This window comes from Equus caballus, chromosome 7, assembly GCF_041296265.1.
Source record: "Equus caballus isolate H_3958 breed thoroughbred chromosome 7, TB-T2T, whole genome shotgun sequence".
NCBI classification, from domain to species: Eukaryota; Metazoa; Chordata; class Mammalia; order Perissodactyla; family Equidae; genus Equus; species Equus caballus.
The window spans coordinates 29,494,762-29,510,549 of record NC_091690.1 but is presented as its reverse complement, the minus strand read 5'-3'; the positions used below and the strand labels follow the sequence as shown (position 1 = coordinate 29,510,549).

At 42.9% G+C, this 15,788-nt stretch overlaps 1 protein-coding gene across 1 annotated transcript in view; it reads right to left on the bottom strand.

Moving 5' to 3' along the window:
- The window catches only part of SORL1 (sortilin related receptor 1), a 158,616-nt gene that overhangs the window by 109,064 nt on the left and 33,764 nt on the right, over nt 1–15,788 (bottom strand). The window contains exon 6 of the mRNA XM_023645011.2: nt 10,881–11,061. Coding sequence (XP_023500779.1) covers nt 10,881–11,061 — 181 coding nt within the window. The remainder of the gene's footprint in view (nt 1–10,880; nt 11,062–15,788) is intronic.

The window sequence follows — 15,788 nt, the reverse complement described above, 5'->3', positions numbered from 1 at the left end:
TGCGCTGTGCTGCATCATCTTAGATACCTGGTGTGCAATAGATACTAGATACAGATGTTAGATAAGGAGGAAGGACAATGGAATGATGGGAGAACCTGGGCCTGGGAAGCAGGATGGGGGCTGCCAAAGGTGAAGCAGAGACTGAGGGAGAGGATTGTATGGGGCTGAAGAGGGAGCAAGGGGCAGAGCCTACAGCCCCAAACCACTGAAGGGTAAGATCAACCACACACCTTGCATACAAAACATATTCTCTTCTCCTTTCTATTCCTAGTTTCAGATTACAAGGATATTCGAGTTACAGGGCTTTAATCTACACCAAGATTTGAGGGAATTTTCATTGATCCTATTTTTCCACCTTTACTATTTCTCATTGATTAAGGTCTTTTGCTAGACTATGCTTTCTTTGGTAGAGTATAGAGTATTCCACATGATGGTGACCACATCACATTGCATTTTAGAGATATTAAACCACGGCTGGAATCTTGAAAATGTGTACCAAAGCCCTAGATTAAGAGCTGGCTCTACCACCTGAGGAAATCAGTAAATCTCTCTGGGTCTCGGTTTATTCACCCACGAAATGAGAAGCTGAGGTGGATCAGGACTTCTCTGTGGATGGGTTTAAATGGTCCAAGAACCCTGTAAATATAAAGACAAAGTTTTTGTGTAGATGCACCCATTCACTCGCCTAGGGAGGGTGTATACCTTGTACCAGATTCTCAAAAGGGCTGATGTTCAAAAAAATGATAAGAACCACGGTAAAGGCTCTATGTGATGTTTTCCAGGTCTAAAAATACATGTCTGGGAACTGAAGGCAAAATCGATGAGGACAGACAAGAAGGCACACTCTCCTGTGGACATAATGGCACCCACGACTATTAAATGTATTCGAACATTGGGATCCCCAGCCAGAAGGTGTTTACTTGGCTTCATTTACCTTGACTATGTTGCTACTATTTATCGTAGATTTTAAATTCCTATAGAGTAAGGAACATGCCAATTTCTCTTAACTGTAATGTAACAACAGTGAATACCCTGTGCTCACTTACGTTCAACAAATACTATGTGAAAAACAAGGTGATGAACAAAAAGTTGTTTTTGATTCATTTGAACAGTGTGTGTGTGTGTGTATATATATATACATATATATATATATATATATATACATTTTTGTTTTTAACCACCACTGAACAAAATGGTTAAAAGTAGCTTGTTTTAAAGAAGCCAGGTAGAGAGTTATACAAGACTGCCTTCCCAAAGTGGCAGCCTGAAATCCATGTTAATAGCTTGTACTCAGTATGGGGCCATAGGAAATGATTGATCTATTAAAAATGTAGAACGTGTTACCTGAATGAGAAAACCGTTCCCAGCAAAATTACGTATAAATTCCAAAAGTGTTCCTTAAGTCAATAAAATTTTATAGCTATGTATAAAGGTCTGATGATTCGTTTAAGTCACCCTGTATAAATCCTTATGAATATATATGAATATACAGATATCACTGAAACATGTATTTTTATGCTTTATATTTTTTCACTACTTCCTACTGTGGTTATGCCTTAGAAAGGCGCCATTTATCTCAGTGCCACCCGGCCCATCACAGTTCAATGTCCTTGATTGTTGCTGGAAGGTCTGAGAATTGAGAATACATACCAAGACCAGCCTTACTCCATAAATGCAAAAATCACAGAATACAAAGGTCATAAAAAAACCTCAAAACACATCCAGCCCACTTGCTTCTGGGAGACTTATCCCTAAACCTGGACAACGCAGGCTCACTCTTAATGTAGTCATGAAGAGTTTTGTAATATTTTACTGCCATCAAGAAAAATATTAGTAATTCAACCATGACACACTATTGATTGTAGGATGTACTGTAAGGCCCTAATACTTTTCTCTTTTTCTCCCCCTGCCGCTTTTTCTCCCCAAATCCCTCCAGTACACAGTTGTATATGTTAGTTGTGGGTCCTTTCAGTTGTGGCATTTGGGACGCCACCTAAGCATCACTTGATGAGCAGTTGCCATGTCCACACCCAGGATCTGAACCGGTGTAACCCTGGGCCGCCGAAGCGGAGTGCCCCAACTTAACCACTTGGCCACAAAGCCAGCCCCTAATACTTTTCTTAATAAGCCACAGGTTTTGTTGTTGTTGAGATGTTCTTTACCATTATTATAAAAGTAAAACATGCTCATGGAAAACATCCAACAGTACAGGTGGGAATAAAATAAAATGCAGAAGTTCTGCTCCCTCCTCTCCACTCACTCCTCCCACTCGGCTCCCCAGAGTGCCCACTGGTGACAGGCTCTTGTGCATTCTTTCAGAAATGGTCTGTGCCATCTCATATGAGCATACTTATATAATGACAGACACTGCTACACTCACCCCAACATCCATCATCCCTTTCCTCCTTAGCAACAGGACCCGGACTGCCACCTGAATAGAGTTCTCTACCTTTTGTACAATTACAGATGGTCATGTGACTGAGTAGTAGTCCATGAAATGCAACCAGAAGTGTTGTGGTCGGTTTCTAGGAAGGCTGCCTAAAGGGACTGAACCAGCTGGAAGGGGTCCTAGTTTGGCCTTTCTGTTCGTCCTTATTCTTGCTAACTACAATGAAGACTCGAAGGCTAGTACAGATGTCTTGGACCATGAGGGAACGCTGAGAATGGAAATCATTAGTTAGGATGGTAAAACAGAGAGATAGAGGCGTGGGCCCCCAATAACACAAGGGTACCAACATACGAGCCCTAGACTGCCCGCCTCCAGGCAGCACTGATGAGAGAAAAATAAACTTCCGTCTTGGTTAAGCCACTTTTATTTCTAGTGTGTTACCAGTAGACTAACACAATGCCAAAGTGATGCATGCAATTGTATTCTTCACATAAAAATTAGATCACAATAGAAATACTGTTGTGCAACTCAAAGTTTTCCTTAACAGAATATCATGCTGTTCTACAAGTTAACTTTTTCCATTAATGGTGTAACTTAGACATCTTTCATTTAACACTAGTAATGGGCATTTAAGGTTATTTCCAGAAGCACTCTTCAATGGATATATATTAACTTTTTCAGAACTACACAAGAGTATTTGTAGGATACATTCTTAGAAGTGCTAGGTCAAAATTTTTTTTCTTTCTTTTTTTTAAGGAAGATTTGCCCTGAGCTAACATCCGCCGCCAATCCTCCTCTTTTTGCTGAGGAAGATTGGTTCTGAGCTAACATCTGTGCCCATCTTCCTCTACTTTATATATGGGATGCCTGTCACAGCGTGGCTTGATAAGCAGCACTAGGTCCATGCCGAGGAGCTGAACCAATGAACCCCAGGCCACTGAAGCAGAATATGTGAACTTAACCACTATGCCACCACGCCAGCCCCTGAAAATTTTCATTTTTGATAGATAATATAAATAGCCCTCCTTCACCAGCCACTAGGAATTGTTTAAATGCTTTACCCTATGCCAATATTATGGAGTCTGAGAATTTACAAATTAGATTGTTTTTATTTGGTGTTCCCATTTCTAACAAATACAAATAATATAAGTATCTGAATAATCTGAATTTCAGAGAGGGCATTTACATTTAGGTTTGAGATTATGTCAACAGCAAAAGGAAAAGAGAGGTCACAGAGAAAAGCACAGAAAGAAACTAAATAAATGACACATTCTTGCCAAGTGAAGACCAAAGGACATCACAGCAAGCTATTCGACTGAAAGTTCCACAGAGAAAATTGGTGGGAGAATGAGGGCCCCCAGGGCACCTGGTGGACAAGGATACCAGTTGAGAAGCACCCCGGCTACAGCATTCACTGCCATCTTCTCCTCTGAAGCAGTAACAAAGTTTTAGCAAAACATCATCGCCCACATTAATACTGTTTACTCTTAGGGGCCGGCTCCGTGGCAGAGTGGTTAAGTCCCCGTGCTCCGCTTCAGCAGCCCAGGGTTTCACCGGTTCAGATCCTGGGCGCAGACGCGGCACTGCTCATCAGACCATGCTGAGACAGCGTCCCACACAGCACAAGCAGAAGCACTCACAACTAGAATATACAACTATGTACTGAGGGGCTTTGGGGAGAAGAAGAAGAAGACGGAGAAAATACCATTTATACTTAAATATTTATAGATAAAATGATGTATCTTGGATTTTCTTTAAAATATTCCGGGAAAAATATAAGCAGTGGTTAGACAGCTGAAAAGAGATTAGCAAACAGATAATACTAAGGCTGAATGAGGGCACATGGGGAGGACATATCAGTATAAACTGTTCCTTTATGCAGATGTGAAAACGCACATAGTAAAAAAGTTTACAAAGTTAACACTAATCAGAAGCATTTCCAGAATGGCAGAGTAAAGAACTCTGAAAATCCACTCATCCATAAAAGCAAAAACAATCCTGATAAAAATTCTCAAAATTAACTTTTACAGAATTCTGAAAATTAAATAAAGGCTTGTAAAAACCCAAGGAGCATTTATTCAAGAACAAGGACTGAAGCTCAGCAAGAACCGTCAACTTGGTGATGTTGTACTTGCCCTAATCCCAGCCTTTCTCTCTAGCTCGGCGGGAGCCTTGGAAACCCACAGCTTCACAACTCCACAGCTGTGAAAATCAGCAGCCTAGCAGCCACCGGAGAGCACAGAACAAGTTTGGAGCTTCCAAAATGCGCCATGGCCAGAGGACTGTCACTATTCGATGTGCCCGGTGGTTTGCTTCAAAGCTGCATCCTCAGGTCCTTTTCTCTACACAACCTGAGTCAGCACACTGTACACAGACCCACAGTTCATGGACAACAGGGACAACTGGCAAATATTTCACATCACAGGTGCCGGAGAAGCACGACTCCTTGGAGCTAACAAAAGGCTAACTTAAAAGCATAAGAAGGATAAAAAGGAAAAACTGGGGAAGAGGTCCATAAGACGCTTTGATAAGCTCTGAAATATTCCCAGGAATCGACAAGGTCACACAAGTAACACCTGTGAGTATGTTCAGGATAGACCTGAAAAGGGCCCACGCTCTCACATCTGGCTAATAACCTTGAGACTCTGCACAAGCATGAAGTGAAGGCTAAGGCAGAGTCGAAGGCTGCATTGCAGGCATGCCCCCAACACACGCTCAGAGGCCCTCAGCAAAGGCTGCCAGACTCACTGGTTCAAAGCATTTAAGGAAATCTCCATTCAATCGTTAGCTGACCACTAAGCTAAATTATCAAACACTTCAGTAGCCATACACAATGAAGAATACAAACTTTACAAAATTAATGCAGGAAACCCTCAAAACAAAACAAAGAAAACAATAACACAAGGCAACAAAAAAGTCCTAGGAAGGAGAAACACTGCTATGAGGAGTCGCCATATTATATCACTTAAAAAGTCCAGTTTTCAACAAAACAATGCAAACAAGCAAACAGCAAGGTATGGGCCCAAACACACACATGACGTGCACACACACACACAAGTCAACAGAAACTGTTCCTGAGGAAGGCCAAACATCGGACTATTTAGACAAAAAATTTAAATCCTCTATCATCAATATGTTCAAAGAACTAAAGAAAACCATGTCTCAGGAATTAAAGTATAAGAACGTCGTCTCACCAAATAAAGAATATCAATAAAGAAATAGAAATTATAGGAAAAGAAATACAAAATTTTTTTTTTTAAAGATTGGCACTTCAGCTAACATCTGTTGCAAATCTTCTGTTTTTCCTTCTTCTTCTCCCCAAAGCCCCCGAGTACATAGTTGTATATTTTAGCTGTAGCTTCTTCTAGTTGTGGCATGTGGGACGTTGCCTCAGCATGGCCTGAAGAGCGGTGCCATGTCTACGCCCAGGATCCAAACCAGTGAAACCCTGGGCCTCCAAAGCGGAACGCACGAACTTAACCACTCAGCCACGGGGCCAGCCCAAAATAAATGGAAATTTTTGAGCTGAAAAGTACAATAACTCAAAAGAAAAATTCACTAGAGGGGCTCAACAAGAGATTCGAACTGGCAGAAAAAGAAGCATGAACTTGAAAACACATTAATTCTGAATATCCATGCTCCAACATGGATGAAACTTGAAAACCGTACACTATGAAAGAAAATAGTCACCAAAGGGAATATTACATGATTCCCTTTACAAAAAATGTCCAGAATAGGCAAATCCATAAGGCAGAAAGTAGATTCATGGCTGCCAGGGGCTGGGAGGAGAGCGGAATGGGAAGTAATGCTAATGGGTATGGAGTTTCTCTTAGGGGTGATAAAAACGTTCTGGAATCAGCTAGTGATGAGCATTATACAACCCTGTGAACACACTAAAACTCACTGAATGGTACACTTTAAAAGGGTGAATTTTATAGTATGTGAATTATATCTCAATATAGGTATTATAAAAAATACTTTTAAATTTATTGGCATTATAGTTTTATTTTTAATCTGTAAATATGTTTTGGTTTTATTGTTGTTCAGGGGTTAATAAGCATTAGGTGCTTATACATAGCTTTATGTTTGCATACACTTAAGTAATGATACAATTAAAATAATTTATCAATAGTTTTGGTCAGCTATCCTAAAATTCACACCCTAATCGTCATCAGCTAACTTCTCATACAGAACACCATAATCGTGAGGCAACTTCTAAGTTTTCCTGTTATCTCGATCCACATTAAAGACTTTAAATTAGCATAATGAAGGTCAGAAATTGGTCTTCAATAGTGAAATCAGTGGTTGGCTGGTGAGTCAGAAGAGTGAAGTACAAGGGAGATGTCTCAGGAGACCCGTGGCAAGCAAGATATCTGAAGTGGCCGATATGTCCTAAAGATAACATGAACAGGGCATAACAACTTAGGGAGGTCTGCAACCTGAACTTTTAGGGGTAATGCCTAAGACTCGTCAAGCTCCAGCACTAGAGGATTCTGGCTGCCTGATGCCAACTGAAAGGTTAACAGAATCCTGCCTCTGCAACAAAGGTTGGCAAACTTTTTCTTTAAAGGTCTGTATAGAAATATTTTACTTTGTGGGCCATGCTGCCTCTACACAACTATTTAATTCTGCTACTGTAACGTGAAAGCAGCAATAGACAATATATAAGCAAATGAGCATGACTGTGTTTCAATAAAACTTTATCAGCAAAAACAAGTGAAGGACCATAGTTTGCCAATCCCTGCCCTAGAACATTCTATCTGCATCATGCAGGAACAGAGAGGGGACTCCATCATCAAGCGCACACATCAGGTCCTTGCTTTACAGATACACATTTGGGCAAGAAATGTCTGAGCTGGCTTTCATAATAAACTGGTAGTGAAGCCGGAGAGGAGCAGCTAACCCTCACATACCTACAACTTTTTGGCAAGTATTGTTATCTACCAGGAAGAACCTAACAGCTATATATTACCAAGTTAACAGCATGATGTCAGTTTGCAGAGGTGCCTCATTGTTGCTTTAATGGCCCTATCATTTTGATATGAACTATTAAGACAAGCGAGTGAACTCACGTCAAAAAAAAAAAAATTTAAACTTGGGTAAAAAAAAAAAAATCAAAAGGCATCAGACACAAAGCATATATGAAATAAGAGCCAGGCCAACAGTGCAGCAGGGGGGTTCTGAAGACTTAGCTATCAGCTCCTGTCTAAAAAAACTAACTTGCAAACAGTTGTAATCATTCGTGGTGCTGGTAGAAAGCAATAGAGTTAATCACTCTTTTCTGTGGTTTTGCAATAGGTCCTTCACTTCCCTAATTCGATTTGAATCCATTTAACATTAAAGCCAGTCGGAATTCCCCAAACCCAGGCAGCCTGAGGGCTAGGCACACCGCAGATAAGTAAAAGGTTACAGTGGCAAGCCTCAACACTCCTGCTGAAAGGGCCATCCAACCAGGGCCAATGTTGCTTATCCTCATAGCTTGGTGGTCTAATCTAATAAAAAGGAGGAAAACACCCATTTTATCGTCCACTGCAGTTGCGCTTTTTCTCTCATCAATCTATCCATTGAGAAACATTCCTTTGATCAAATAATGGACTATTATCAAAAGCTTCTGCCTATGGAAGGCCTCAGGTAAGAGTTTCTCAAATTTTGTAGATTCTTAGGCATCCTAGGGATGCTTAAGGAAAAAAAACACATTTGGGCCCTGCAATCTGCATCTGTAAGAAGTGCCACGTGCGATGGTACCACAGGTGCTCCTCAGACAACAATCTGAGAACACTTCCACGTGGTGGCCTAGCTCATCTTACCTAGAGCCTCTAGCTAAGCTAACACCACTGACCTTGGAATCTGGTGGCCCATCCACGTCCTAAAGGAAGAAGCCAAAACATAACTACAATTTTGTCACCAATACCACATAAATAAACCACACAGAAAGTTGAGAGAGTTGACAATAAAAGTACCAATAATTCAATATCCTCCACCCACCCCCAAAAAAATCTCCTAGTCTAAATTAGGCAAGCAAACATGGCATTCATTCAACTCTATTGTACATCTGCTATGTATCAAGCATTGTGCAAGACGTTTGTTAGTGCCGACAAAGTCCATTCCGACTCCTAGTAACCCTGTGTACAGCAGAGCAGATCCCTGCCCACTCTTTTTGCGTCATCCTCTCACCTTCCAGTGCTGTATCAGACAGTGCTTCATCGCTATTCATAGGGTTTTCAGGGCCAATTTTTTCAGAAGTGGGTGGTCAGGTCCTTCTTCCTAGTCTGTCTTAGTCTGGAAGCTTTGCTGAAACCTGTCCACTATGTGTGACCCTACTGGTATCTGAAATACCAGTGGCAGAGCTTTCAGCATCAAAGCAACAAGCAGCTGCCACGTGACAACCGACAGATAGACGGTGTGGTTCCCTTTCTGCGCCACAGTGATGAGAGAACTGATTCTGAACCACCAGACCATCAGGGCTGGCTATTATATAAGATCCTGGGTACTGAATCAGTGATGATCAAAACAGACATGGCCACTGACCTTACCACTGGCCAGGAATTTAAAAAAAAACTTACCACTGGCACTCTGCAAATCAGCTACATCTAGAGAACAGCCATAGCTGTTAGGTCAGAACAGAGGGCACAGAAAGCTCTAACTAGGATATAACTTAAACTCTTGGGTGTGGGATCTAGAAATAATAGGGTCAAGGGAAACGCACAACCGCTCTCCATCTCAGCCCCAACTCAGTCAGTAGGACAAACCTGGGAATCAGTCGCTGCGTCTTAAAATCATACAAACAAATTCAGGCCCAAGGACCTAAAACAGAAAAGACCTATGAACACTGGAGGACTGGAGACAGTCCTGGAACTCAGGACTGCCCAGTAGGGTGTCACCAGGTACCAGTCCTCAGGCCTGATTTCGCCACTCTGCATTCCCATCATCACATGCCGCCCAAGACAATTCAAGGATGCTTGTGTTCTTGGGCTGCTGTGCGTGTGTGTGTGTGTGTGTGTGTGTGTGAGGGTAGGTGGGTGGGTGTGGGTGCCAGATAAACAGAAAGAGGCAAGGCAGGGAAAAAAGGATCCAGGGAGTGACAATGCAAATAGCCTGACAGAAGACCAATCGCCATAGCTTAGTGGCTTTAATAAACATCTTGCAAGGTATATAATAGGGAACTCCTCTTGCCGTTAGCCATCCACTTCTGTCATTCCAACCTTACTCCTTGCTTCCCCTCTTGGGGAGATCCTCTCTCTATCCTAGAATCCATCCTACCAAGGCGGTTGACCTGCTTCTACCCGGCTGGCTACGTGAGAACCTGGAAGAAAATATTACATCTGATTTTGGTCCCTAAGGTTAACAGTAACAGAAAGAAGCGCAACCTATCAGTGTCCAGGGGCCTTCAACAGAGCCAGAGGTCAATGAGGGAATGGCTGCCAACATGAAGGCAAGCTTACAGCCCCCCAGGAACAGCAGCCCAACCTGCTCTTGGCAGGGCCTGGCTTGTTCCTTCACACAAGGGCAGTACAGTTGCAACTTGCAACTTGATACAGTTGCAAGGCAAGTCCTGCTAAATAATCAACTCTGGTTTTAAATGAGCAAGCCCACCATTTCAGCATCTGGCTCCAACACATCAAATCAAGGGAAAGATTTTCCCAAAGGCTGAGAGTTAAGCTACTTACTGACAGCTGGAAGCTTAATTACTGCTTTTCTTAGAGCATTAACTCCCACTAGCCAATGACTACACTTTCTATTAGCCATTTAAATTAGCATGTGTCCAAAATCCACAAAGAAATCGGCCTAAGTTGAAAGGAAATCAGGGGAGCCAGCCCTGTGGCCGAGTGGTCAAGTTCACACACTCCGCTTCTGCAGCCCAGGAGTTCACCAGTTCAGATCCTAGGCGCGGACCTACGCACTGCTCATCAAGACATGCTGTGGCAGCATCCCACATAGAAGAACTAGAATGACCTGCAACTAGGATATACAACCAGGTACTGGGGCTTTGGGGAGAAAAAAAAAAGAGGAAGATTGGCAACAGGTGTTAGCTCAGAGCCCATCATCCCCACAAAAAAAGAGAGAGAAAATGATTGGTAAAATTTGGAAAGTGCTCTGAGAGTGTTAAAAAAAAAAAAAAAGGAAAGGAAAGGAAATCAGGCAGTGGGATTAAAGAAAAAAGCCACTGAGCCCTCTCCCTCCTTTCCGTGTTCTTTTAATTGGCATTTCAAAGACATATGTGTTTGTCAAGGATGCTTAGCTACCAGAAAACAACCAAATTCCCAGAGCGCAGCGATATCCTGAATGCTTCTCTAAGCTTTTCCACTCCTCGACCTCCCAGGACCGTCCACATCCCTTTGGGAGGTGCACCTGTGTCCACACCCTTCAGTCAGGCACCCCCAGCACACTGATGCTGTTCCTCTTGGGGAAACTCACCTGCTTGATCACAGAATGCCAAACCTCAGAAAGGAAACTCAAAGCAGTTTATTATTCCTTAGTGCCTTCCACTTACCAACACCCTCGTGGCAAACATGTACTTGTCCCGAAGCTGAAAGTCTTTCACTTCCTCGAGGATCACTTCCTGGTTCTCCAGGGACTGGAAGAAGTCTGTGCTTCGGAACACTGTGGAGAAGCCGAAGGGTTCATGGCGTTCAATGTAGATGGTGGTTGGCTCGTCATAGGGATCGATTCCCCTGGAAAGAAAAAGATGGTTGCTATCTTATCCATGTTTAATCAACGGAGGCACAGAGGTGCTGCCCTGCAGACAATCAGCTAGAACTCAGGGCCACCATGGGGGGAGCTATGAATGATACTCTCTGTGCCACACACATATATACAGGAGAAAAGGAATGGCCATTTATAAAGTGTTTTGCGTCGTTCCTGCTGTTTTCAAAGCATCCTGGGTTTCACTCAAGGCACGCTCTGGCCATGCCTGAGAAGAACAAAAAGGAAAAGAAAGTGAAAGGCAGAACATTTGAGAATCAGTAAGCATGGGGCCAGCCCCGTGGCCAAGTGATTAAGTTCGTGTGCTCCGCTTTGGCGGCCTGGGGTTTCGCTGGTTCGGATCCCAGGCACAGACATGGCACCGCTCATTAAGCCATGCTGAGGCAGCGTCCCACACGCCACAACTAGAAGGACCCACAACTAAAAATATGCAACTATGTACCGGGGGGCTTTGGGGAGAAAAAGGAAAAATAAAATCTTAAAAAAAAAAAACAAAAAGGATCAGTAAGCAATGAACCGCTTGAGGCTGTCAGCAAGTTTCTGGCCTCAAGTTCTGAACCTCAGAGGAATAAAGGAGAGTGTTTCCCCAGGATGCTATATTCTCAGAAGAACAGCTCTACAGGAAACCACACAAGGAACCAGCGAGCCTGATCTTTCTAACGGACACAGCCCTTTCTCTGTCTCATGCTGCTGTCACCGATGTGTGCAGTCAGGAGTCACTCTGCCAGTGCAAACTCATCTCCCGCGAGGCTCCTTCACAAAGTCTTTCTCAGCACAGCCAGACCCCCTTGCTGTCCTTCAGAAATGCAGAGCTCACTTCTCCCTCTGCGCTTCTGTCCACACTATAGCCTCTGCAGGGAGGCCCTCGTGTGCACACCTGTATCCCACTCATCTTCCGAGGTCAAGTTCAAGGTCCCCTCTTCCAGGAAGCCTCCCCCAGTGCTCTTTCTCCCTTCTCCCAACACTAGCGATGCTTCTCTGCAGCACTCAGTTTCAAGGTTTTTATACGAATTTTCTGAGTTTCTAACGAAGGTAGAAAGCTGCTTTGGATGAGTGGATATTGAATCACTCTCGTTACTTTCCACAGAGGTGCTTCCTATTCAGTGTTAGACTGTTCACCGTACATGTTTGTCTGAGCTTCCTAGAGAGAGTACAGATGCCTTTAAAGGCCATGTCTTGTATTTCTTTTTACCCTCCAGAAATCCCAGCTGATGGATCCCTGCCGCACTGGATCCCTGGACCATAATCGCAGACGCGCTTCCAAACCAAAAACTGCAGAGTGACTAGGTCAAACTTCCTTGGAGAAGGATCTCTGAACTGATGTTCCCCCAAATAAGGCCGCAAACAGCAGTTTGGAGGATGACTAATCGGCCCCAGGTTTCCCAACACTCTAAGAACAGCAAGGCCGTGGAGACCAGTCAGCAAGAGGGAAAAGTACTTGGAAAACTCAGGAAGAGTTTTCTCAGTGAGGACGCAGTGCGGACCCAACGATAGGCAGAAGGACTCATTCACGCGACTGTCTTTGTCCAGTTCCACAAGCACAATTGGATCTCAGGATAATGAAGGTAATGATATAAAATTCCTTCAAAGATGTACTGTCAAGAACATGTTCTCAAAAAAATAGAAAGCAACGAGGGAGGGTGGGAAGCAGGAGGAAGGGAGGAAGGAAGGAAGAACGGAGATAAGATATAGGAAAACAAAAGACTTGACTTTTGCCCTTCAATCTGGAGTCTTAGCAATGCGCTGGAGAAACCATCGGCCTTGGTTCTAATGTGGGAGACGAAGTGTTCGTCGTCAGATGCTCTGTGTGCACGTATGCGGGGGTGGTGGCATGTTCTCTTCTTTTCCACAATTAGAAGTACTGATTAAAGTGCTTCCTCTACCCCAGAGGATATGCAAATTAAAACGAGGCTGCTAGATATTTTTAAAAAGGCAGAGAGGAAGGGACCTTTATTCAGATATTTTGAGACCAAGTTCCCCTCTATTATTCCTGCCTTGCCAAAAGCAGCAGCCAACATCTAGAGGTAGAAAGAGCTGTGACATTCATCCCAATTCTCTTCCATAATCCATACTAGGACCTCCCATTTCGGACAGCCACTCCACCTCCAAGTTCTTGAACTTTGCAATCGCTAGCCTTCCACTTCTTATACTCGTTCACACCTACTTCCTGTTCTTTTGCCCTCATTTGGGAATTCCAGGGCTTGCTCTATCTCTGAGCACAGTCATCGGTTCTCATCTGGGCTCATCCGCCTTATAAGCCTTCAGTGATGCTCCACAGGGCATCCTTGAGCCCCTCCACCAGAGCTCTGACACTGGCCTGCTTTCTAAGCGCTGCTGAACACATGTATGCCATCACTCTCTGAGAAGTTAGACAACACTCTCACTTATTATGAGGAATCCTAGGGGAAAATCCCCCACACAGCTTGAAATTCCCTGACACTAGACATGCAATTATCTAAAATAAGATGGGCCTGTGGCCAGCCTCGTGACTGAGTGGTTAAGTTTGCATGCTCTGCTTCAGTGGCTCAGGGTTTAACCGGTTCAGATCCTGGGCATGGACATGGCATTGCTCATCAAGCCATGCTGAGGTGGTGTCCCACATAGCACAACCAGAAGGACCTGCAACTAGAATATACAACTGTGTACTGGGGGGCTTTGGGGAGAAGAAGAAGAAAGATAAAATAAAATAAGATAGGCCAGTCCTCTCCCCTAAGAGATTTGCATGCCTACACAGAGACAGAAAACACAACATACAAAGTCCCAAATGTGAAGTTCCCTTATTCAGTAATCCTGCTGGTTTGCATTCTTAATATATGGTGCCCTAAACAGATAAAAGAGCAATTTGTCCCTTTAAAATTCAAATAAAACAAAAGAAAGTTCTAATGGTATTCCTTGGGTAGAAGTTATACTTGGATAAGACTGTGGTTATAATTTCACTAAGACTCTACAATGTCTGCCCAAGGAAAATAACAGAAGGGTCAGAAACAGCTGCCCTCTACGAAAAGGAAGTCCTTTGGGGCCCAAAGACACTCAGCTGTAAGGCTCCTCCCTGTGCTCCCTCCATCTTCACTGTCCCCAATTACTAAGGAAGCAAGACCAACTCAGAGACATTCCTCTTCAGAGAGCTAAAAAAAGCACAGACAGTATCTATTATCTTGTTGGGCCATTACATTTAATGAGGACTAAAAATACACATAAAAATCAAATGAGAGACTGGGAAATATAAATGAATACACATATACAAGCTATCTCATACCTCAAACAAAGGGCTAACCTCAAATATATAAAGAGCTGCTAGAAATCAACAATAAAAAGACTAACAATCCAAGGTCCAGCCCAGTGGTGCAGTGATTAAGTTTGTGCATTCTGCTTTGGCGGCCCGGGGTTCACCGGTTCAGATCCCAGGTGCGGACCTATGTACCGCTTGTGAAGCCATGCTGTGGCAGGCATCCCACAAATAAAGTAGAAGAAGATGGGCACAGATGTTAGCTAGGGCCAATCTTCCTCAGCAAAAACAGGAGGATTGGCAGCAAGATGTTAGCTCAGGGCTAATCTTCCTCAAAAAAAAAAAAAAAAAAAAAGACTAACAATCCAATAGGAAAAGGGCAAAGGGCATGAACAGACATATCACAAAAAAAAAAAAAAAAAACAAATAAAAATGACCTGTAAGCAGGTTAAAAGATGCTCAAACTCATTCGTAATAAGAAAAATGCAGATTAAAACAACACTGAGATACAACTTCTTACCTAACACACTGGCTGTGGAGAGACACACAATCCTATATTGTTGAGATGAGTGCAAAATTTGACCCTTTCTATGGAAAATTTGGAAAAAGACAAATACTATATGATCTCACTTATAACTGGAATCTTAAAAAAGAATAAAAACTCATAGAAAAAGAGATCAGACATGTGGTTACCAGAGGTGGAGGGTCGAGGGAGGGGCAATTGGAGGAAGGCGGCCAGAAGTTCAAACTTCACGTTATAAGATAAATAAGTACTCGGGATGTAATGCACAACATGATGACAACAGTTAACACTGCTGTGTAACACACAGGAGAGTTTTGAGAGTAAATGCTAAGAGCTCTCATCACAAGAAGAAAATTTTTCTTTCCTTCTTCTTTTCATTCTATCTATATGAGAAGATGGATGTTAGCAGAAACTATTGGGTAATCATTTCACAATACATGTAAATGAAACCATCATGCTGCACGCCTTAAACTTATACAGTGATGGATGTCAATTGTTTCCCAATAAAACTGGAACAGAAAACACAAGGAAAAAAAAAGAAAATGTGGCAATCTCTACCACAGTTACAATTTCAATGCTTCATCCACGGGGGATATATCAGTGCACAAAACAGACAAAGGCCCCTGCCTTTGTGGGGCTTTTATTCTACTGAAGAGAGAAAAACCAATAATAAGCATAATATAGTATATTAGAATATGACAAGTACTATGCAAAAAAGAATAGATCAAAGTTCAGCAAATTGGGAATGGCAGGGGAGTAGCTGCAATTTTAATATGATCCTTAGGGGGCCAGTCCAGTGGTGCAGCAGTTAAGTTTGCACATTCCGCTCCAGCGGGCCAGGGTTTGCAGGTTTGGATCCCAGATATGGATCTATGCACTGCTGCCAAGCCAAGCTGCGGCAGACGTCCCACATATAAAGTAGAGGAAGATGGGCACAGATGTTAGCT